This window comes from Monopterus albus, unplaced genomic scaffold (genome assembly GCF_001952655.1).
Source record: "Monopterus albus unplaced genomic scaffold, M_albus_1.0 scaffold157.1, whole genome shotgun sequence".
Taxonomy (NCBI): Eukaryota; Metazoa; Chordata; class Actinopteri; order Synbranchiformes; family Synbranchidae; genus Monopterus; species Monopterus albus.
Genome location: NW_018128037.1, coordinates 1,150,698 through 1,159,468, shown reverse-complemented (window position 1 = coordinate 1,159,468; position 8,771 = coordinate 1,150,698). Strand labels below are relative to the sequence as shown.

Here is an 8,771-nt window from a genome sequence, read left to right as displayed (position 1 = left end):
ACACACACACACACACACACACACACACACACACACACACACACACACACACACAAAGATTTGAATGTATCAGCATATTGAGCTACACTGAGGCTGCTGGTTAACCACTCAGACCACCTGAGCTGAGGGACTATCTGGAACTGATTCAGTCACTTCTCTCTGAGACTGATTGTTCTGCTCTGGCACAAAGAGGAACCAGTTGGACTCTCCCACCAACTGCAACCACTGAGCTCCGAGCAGGACGAACCTGACACCTTGCTGATAGTGATGGGAAAAAGGGCTCTTTGAACGAAACTGAATCTCATGGCTCCTTTCCTCTCCTTCTTGTTTTCTTTTTCTTTTAAACACATCTGTGGTGTAATCTAAGTGCTGAAGTGCATCCAGTTTCAAGTCTGTGTGTCTGTCTGAACAAGGACAGGGCTTAGTTACATACACACACGAGGCACAGAGCAGAGAGGCCACAGCAGAGCAGACAGAATGATGAAGCGTGCGCTTCCCATGCATTCACATTTAAAATCCTCCCTGCAAGGCTCTGCTTTAGAATGTAACTACAGTGAAACAATCAGAAAATAATGTTTTAATTCTCTGCGTCACTGCTTTGTCCTCACTAACACCGCTCCCTTGGTTCATTCACACACTAGCTCACACGACCACCACCACTCTCTCTCTCTCTTTAGTAGAGTAGATTTAGGACAGGCAGTAAAATCCGGACACAAAGAATGGCTCTCAGGTAAGAACCAGATCCCTTTGTTCCTATCTAAGACCCACTGAAAGAATCAACTCATTGGCGAACATAACATCTGCATTTGTTGGTGTCCCCAGCTGCCCACGTCCTGGTCTCCCCTTCAGGCTGCCCGTGTAACTGGAGCAGCAGAATGCAAGTCAATATTCCACACTGTTTGAAACTGAAAACAAGGAATGCCTGAGTAAAAACTAAATTCAACTAAACAGAAGGCTAGCCAGAGCAGTGACAAATGAAAACAAAACTGTTGCAGGTATAATGTTCACCATTTTAGTTTTTATTGTGTTAGCAGGCTAAGATTTGCTAATTAGCACTAAACCCACACTTCTACTTATGCTGTAGGTAATGTCATTAGTTTGTCGAGAATTTAGTCATAATTTAATTTTGACCAGATCATTGCGCTAAATAAAAAATTAATACATTCGTCCATTGGGGGACATAAGTGGTTAGTACCAAATTTCATAAGAATCAATTCAGTTATTTTTAATAGTAGTCAGTATTTTGTGCCAATGCTAACATAAACAAATTTGAACGTTGCTGTAAAATGAAAAGGATAGAGTAATTAGGCTACTGTTGATTGATGGTGATGCTAATATATTATGAATGAGTTTATTTAAGCATTAATTAACTCAAAAAAATTGAGTAGTTCAAGTTTATTGGGACACATAGTACAGGTTTTTTTTAAAGTCACATGAATTTTAAGTTGGATTTAAAACTATAATTTAAATTTCACAGCTGATGAGTTTGAAGGTTTTTTATTATGCTTTTATTTATTTATTATCACAGTGATACAGCTAGCATTAGCATAGTAACTTATGCAGTCAGCCTTGAGAAGTAGCTATTCTATCAGCTAGCTAGTTAGCTAGCTAGTTTTGGTTTTACTACCCCCTTAAAACACTCATTTTTAACTGCTACTTCAGGTTCTCCAAGCAGCCAGTACCACACACACTCTTCTCCTGGTCCTGGCACCTCCATTCTGTGATCTGTCAGGTACCAATGTGTAGTCTGTCCTATCCCTTGTCCAAGAATGTATGACTCTGCCATCGTGTAATCTAACATAGTGACCATTGTATCAGACAAACAAATCATGTAGTCTGAAGCAGGTATTAGAGATTTCCTACAAGCCCCAGAATGCCTTTCATCAACTGCCATATGAAGAGCTGTGACCTTGCTGCGTTTCAGCTGTGGATTTTAAATGTAGATGGAGAGCGCAATATCAACAGCAGAATGAGAGTCTCCAATGGAAAAATGGTGACTCGACCTTGATTCACAACTCAACCTGTTTTCATGCTGCAGTGCACTTTGGTCCTGCTCCTGTGGCTGTGAATAGTGGTCTGAGTATCCCTTCAGATGCTCTTTCCCCCAAATGGGTGCTGAACACTATGGAACAATCAGATTTTTAACTAAGCCTGATGAATAAAACATCATCTGTTGTACATATGTAAAACTGTTTTCTCTTGTAATGACTAATATCGAACTGCAAGATAAAGACAGAAAAATAAAAGTCAGCAAATGTAGGGTTTTTCATTAATCCCATGATCTGAATAATAAAAAATAAGGACAGAGTGGATTTTTGCTAACATCTTCTAGAAACTAATGTAATTTGACTATAGTTTGATTTCTTTTTCAGAGCTTTAATCATCACCTGATCATCTCAGGTTTGTGCTTGGGAAGGAGTTTCTTCACACTCTTAGGACTTTTACTAAGATCCTCCTTGTAGCAGAGTGCAGCAGAGGGCCGTAATGGGGGTGCAGGCCGCACAAAGTCTGTCTACAAACAGGCTGAATATTAAAACCTGTTTAGCCAGCAAAATATGCAACAGACACAAATACAAGGTATTGCTCATCTTCTTTGAATAAAAACAGGTTAAATGGAGAAAAAGCTGTATCTGATACTTCTGGCTGCCTGTCAGCTTTACTAAAGCTAATTTACGATGCAGTGCAGAGGCTCAGGAAAGCTTTGGCATCAAAACAACAACTACCTTTTAGAGAGCTGCAGTTAGCTAAAATTATTTTACCTGCAAATTATTTTCTCAGTACTTAATTGTTTTGACAATGAAATGTCAACAAACTGAGGAAAACTACCTATCATTTTCCCTGAGCCCAAGGTGTGATCTGATCCACAGTCCAAAGTCCACATAATATTCAGTCTACAATGTCATAAATGAAAGAAAAGCAGCAGGGCTGGCTGAAATCTGAATGGCCCTGTCACTAGCTGCTTGACTGGCTTCTCAATGCATCTTGTGCATTGAATCCATGTGGGCAAAGTCAGTGGATATGAATGAATTTGTGAGGCATTTCACATTGTGTCTGGATTTTGCTTCAAGCAGATGACATGAACATGTGTATGTGTGCCAGCAGAGCTGAAGGTAACTTATGCTGAAATTCCTGTCTGTGCTTGTGTTCGAATTGTCTTCCATAGGCAGTGCCAGGACATCAGGCTGCAGTATAGGTCAGCAGTGCTCAGACATAATGGAGTTGAGGTGGGTCTGTGTTTAGTTTGCACAGTGTAGGTGCAGCAGTGTGAAATGCACAAGCCTCTGCTCTCTCAAATCAGATGCAGCACATTTATCAACGTGTGCCTTCACATGCAGCCAAGCTTTAATGGACTGAAAGCAGCTGTGGGCGACTGATACCATCACAATCAATCATATTAATTTATAAGTCAACATAGAGTGCTTTACTGGAGTTTCCTATATGTTAATCATTACTTTTTTATGCCACTTTAAACACATCTATCAGTTTGGTGGCATTTGATTAAAATAGTTTATTTAGAGGTTAAGTATAATTCTGTTATAACTGTGTATATTTGCTGCTAGAATTTAGCTTGATCTTGTTCATAAAATCACCAAAGTGCCAGAAACGTGACACTGCTGCTTCTCCTCTCATACCTGTGCACTCTGCACACTGTGTTTGACACCAAAATACACACAAAGGCAAAGTGAATTCTGTGGTCAGGAAAAGGCAGGAGTGCTGCTTGAACTGGTCATTACAATCAGTAGCCTAATCAGAGGCGTCGCTCTCTCCTGCCCAAGATCACGACTTCTGTCCCCCCCCCAATATCACCTGGCATTGTTCACCTGTTTCCTTCTACTCCTCTCCTCTCTCAGATGTTTGGACTTTGCTTTTTTGCCTGCTCCTCTTCACTGTAGCCTGTCTGCTTGGCCTACCAGTCCACTCTCATGTATGATCCCTGCATGTTTCCTGCATGTATCCTGAGTAAGCTTGTTTATATGTTTAAGAAAGTACACTCTTATGACATCTGCCAGTCATCCTGTCTCATCACTGTGGCAGTTTTTGCCATTCTCAATAGGAATTGTGACACTCAGTCTCTCAGTCATTTCTCTTGTACGGAAGCTAATACTCTTCCGTACTCTTGCTTGCTCTCTCTTTTATGTATTAAATATTTAAAAGAAGAACCATTGTGTATTTTATGCACATAAAAGACAACATTGAAAATAGTTCAGAGTTGAGATTTTCTATCTAAATGTCTAAAGTAACTTAAGGAGCAATTTTCAAAGCATATTCAGTGATGTGTGTCCTTGCTTAGAGCTAAAAGCAAAAGCAGCTGCAGTCAAAGTGAACTGTAAGTAAAACCTACTGAATAAAGACTCGCTCATGAATGTTGGCCCCTCTAAAATGTAGATAGATGCACCTCTGCACCATCCTCACATCTGAGATGCTGGAATGTTGGGAGGTTTAGAAAAGTGAGTGAAGGAATTAAGCTATAATAAAAAAAACAGTACTACTAATACATGATCAATCAAATAACAATCTCTAAACCTCTGATACCAACTACTCCACAACAACTCAGAAGCCTTTCTTCTCCTTACTGAACCCTGATGGCAGCAAAATGACAAAACAGCTACAGTAGCTTACAACTGGCTCAGCATGTACTCACATGTTCACCTTTCTTTTTAAACTTTGGTGAGGTTTAAATGGCTACAAGAAACCAGTGTTAACTGTTAGTAGGAGACCTGATGGGGTCCAATTCAGACACACACCCACATCTACCCCAACCACCTCTGCAAGACTTCTCTGTAATAGCAGAGAACCTTATTCACATAAAACTAGACGTCAGGAAAATATCAAATTGATCCCCCTGTGGCATGTTGGTGCCCTTGGGCTACAAACCACTCTTTGGACCTCACGGTGTCTGTTTACATTTTAAACTGTAACAATTCTAAAAAAAACCATGTCTGTATCCAGTGAAATGCGGGTGTGAAGTTGGTTCGACTTTTGGTCTAATAGTACTGTACAGACGTTCTTTCAGCAAGTGAAGCTGCATAAGACAATTAAATAGGACTTTGTAAACACATTTAAACTGAAATATCTTCATATAAAAATAGATGCATGTGTCTGGGTATGTAAAAAAGTAGACTTTATTGATTAAAACACACTGTTTTTATTTGTACACTAAAACAGTTTGTTCAATGGTTGCCTCAGGGCAGCAATGTGCAGTTAGTCCACTTTTGTTAGGCTGGTTAGCTTGCCATGCCTGGAGATGCACTGGGATGCATAGTTTAGTATCTACTAATGCTCACAGAAAAGAGACAGGAACATTTTACAGGTGGAAGCAACGTGACTGGGCAGTAATGGTGGCTCCTACTGACAGTGAGCTGGACGAAAGTCATAGTGAGGAAGAATGCATCTCAGAGCCAGATGTGATGGACACTCAGGAGTCAGTCGCTAGAGTAACCTATGCTTTTTAGCATTTATTGATAATGACAAATAGGAAATCAAAGTGTTTTGTCAAAATGAGAAGCATGAATTCAAATAATAACCCACACAAACATATTCAGACACACTGAAACAGTCAAACCCGCAAGTTTCATATTGCAATTGATTGAAATTATTTGTAGTTGATGTCTGTCAAAAAAACTTTTCTAAGTATTCAGTGTATTGCTTGTGGACTACACCTTTATTGTAAAGGGGGGTGCAGAGTGACAGAAAGGAACCAGGGGAGGAGTAGATAGATGGGGGTAGATAGACAGGGGGTTCAAGTCAGATCACTACGCACACACTGCATGTGTATATGGTGCTCCACCAAAACCACTCTGCTGTCGGGGTACCCCTCAAACATGCCTGTCTGTGAGGAATTTGCATTTTCCCCATGTGCCTCTGCCTGCTGGTTTCCACCTGCAGTCCAGAGACATGCAGGTCAGGTTGACTGATGGCAGACTGTCAACTCCAGACTGCTACAATGCAAAACAATGGCAAAATGTTCAGGTGATTGACAAGAGACTGGAGCTGAATGTTTTCCAGCTTTGAGAATGTCAGTATATGTAAGGGTCATATATCAGGACAAACCATGTGGGTCAGACATGAATTGAGAAAGAAAGACATCAAGCTTTTTCCCCGCTGTTCACATTTATTCAAAGATCAAAATCTGATTTCAGTCAGATCTGAATTCACATTACTTGGGAGTTCTTCTCAGCTGCAGGTGAAACTCATTTCCTCGTGTACCGAATAAATCTCAGATCATCCAATGTAAAACTGAAGCTGGACTCAAATCCCAGTCACAGTGAGCACTGTCCAATTCTCCTGGCAGCAACTATCACAGTAAAAGCAACTCATTCTCATTCTCCAGCTCTCAACATCTTATTGTTGTTCATTAATGCAGTTCATTACTGAGCCTGCATGTAATTATACTTGTGTGAATTCCCACATGCTCGCTTTGAGAAAGCTGAAATAACACAAGTTCCTCCAGCAACTTTCTACATCAACACAACAAGAGTCTTAATGGCACACAACTGGCAGCATTAATGGCAATGGAAACTATCATATTCAGTAAACAAAAAAGAAGTCTTTTCATTACATCGGAGATGTTTCTCTCAGGCCCTGCAGGGCAGAACAGGGACTGAAGCATGCTGTGTTAGTGTCTGAGTGTGTTTTGAAAGGCTGTCCCAGTTGCTACAGAGTATTACCTTGTCAGTAATGCCTCTACATTACTCCTGCATTACTCAAGTCTGGTCTCACTCTTGAGTCTGACTTCAAGACATTTTCTCTTTCTTGTCTTGATCTCATGGGTGTATTGAGTGTGCCAGTCAGTTCTATTCTAACTGTTTTTCTTGCCCAGCATCACTGGGTGCTGTAATACTTTACGGTAGCAGACCTGACCAACTGCTCTTCTGCAGGTCAGGTGTCAGTGCACCAGAGTTCTTTAATATTGCAAGTGCATGTAATAGTTATATTCTGTGGTGCCTCTGTCATGTAAGCATGCTCATTTTAGATGCATGGTTTTATGCATGTTAAAGTATAACTTCATAGATAGCTTGCAAGGGTGGAAATACTGAGATCATTTATTTAAGTAAAAGAATCAACACCACTATGTAAAAATACTTTATTAAGTAAAAGTCCTGCATTTAAAATCCTAGTTAAGTAAATGTACATAGGAAAATGAAAATCAGGAAAATGTATTCAATTACCAAGGTAGAAGCACACTTTATGTACTATTATAGTGGTAATGTTACATCAGTGTGTAAATACCATTTTCTTGCTCTAGCTTATTATGGAGGAGAGTGTTTTAAAGTCAGTTTAAGTAGCTTAGCTCCACTGTGTCCAACCTAGGCCTCCAAAGGGCCACAAGATAATCCTGAGGGGTTGTAAGATGATTAATAGGGTCGGATAGAAGGAAAACAACATCCCGATATACAAATGTGTATTCATCTTTGGATTTCTTGACTTTCTAATCTTTGCTATTTTTGGTGGAACTAATAGAAATGTGATAAGGGGTCAAAAGAATCTGTTTTATTATATGGAGTCACAAGTCAGAAAGATGGAGGACCACTGATTCAGTGCTTAACAATGTGTTCTTATTGATATACCCATCATACCCATAAAAGCTAAATGTGAAGCAATCAATAACTATAACTGTCAACTAAATCTACTGATGTATTAAGACATTAAGATACACCACACTGTAAATCTGCGTCTTGTCATCTTGTGTAAATATTTGCTAGAGAACTACTATTGGGATTTTGATTGATGTGTAGACTTAATGTAAGCTGGTTTCATTATGCTTATACTGTACATTGAACAAACAGCTTGATGAAGCTGGAGAGGTTAATCATCCTATTCAGTGTCTGAATGTTTGAAAGTATTAATTTTCAGAAACTTTCATGTTCATGTCAAACCATCATCTGACGCTTAGTGAACATAGCGCGGAAGGAATTTTAATTAAAGCAAACCTCATATCTCCCTGGGAATACACCGTTCAAAGCGCAGGATGGGGCATCAGGTTGGATGGGTTGTGGGCTGAATGGTCCTTTAAAAATGTTTGCCCATGCAGTTTCTCATTTTATATTTAATCAGTCTCACTATACTCTCATCTAAAACTACACTGAGTGTGGAGGATAAGAGTCCTAATATGACAAGCAGCCAGAGGAGAGGAGCAGCGAAGTCCGCACCACAGAGCCTTGATAATTTTCCTGTTAACACATCAAGACCATGACAGACAGGAATCAGATAAGGAGCATGTTAGAGCTCATGCAACCGTACACACTGAACCAGGACAAGACTGCCAGATGGACAAAGGGGATCCTGGCTTACTGTTACTGTTAGAGCTGTTGTGTGAGAGGGACTGCTGTCGATTCAGCTTTTTAGCAGAAGAATCTCACTCTTTGCTGGTCGATTTCTGGACATTTCGGTCCCCAGGGGATGTGGAAGAATGGTAATGTTTCAGGTGAGAAGCACACACACATGCACATGAACAGACATAGATGCACGCAAACGCAGATACACTAGTGAGCACATTCACATGTGCACACACATCTCCAGCACAGCATAGCGTTGGGAATGTAGTGCACATGTGTGCACCGCGCACATATTAAACACACACCAGCACATATGCACACAGGAGCTCACGCACGCACCCCACACCACCCCATCAACCGTACCTCCAGACTTGCCCCAGCTGCAGGACGTGAAGCACGGTTTGAAAGACCCACATGCAGACTGTGCAGCACCTCCGGGGGCCCCCGACTGCCGTCGCAGGTGGGGCGGAGGGCGCGTAAACGGCGGTAGCATTC

The 8,771-nt window shown here is 40.7% G+C and overlaps 1 protein-coding gene across 1 annotated transcript in view; it reads right to left on the bottom strand.

Moving 5' to 3' along the window:
- Positions 1-8,765, bottom strand: part of xkr7b (XK, Kell blood group complex subunit-related family, member 7b) — an 83,539-nt gene extending 74,774 nt beyond the window's left edge. The window contains exon 1 of the mRNA XM_020615066.1: positions 8,640-8,765. Coding sequence (XP_020470722.1) covers positions 8,640-8,692 — 53 coding nt within the window. The 5' untranslated portion in view covers positions 8,693-8,765. The remainder of the gene's footprint in view (positions 1-8,639) is intronic.
- Between the last annotated feature and the right edge of the window lie 6 nt (positions 8,766-8,771).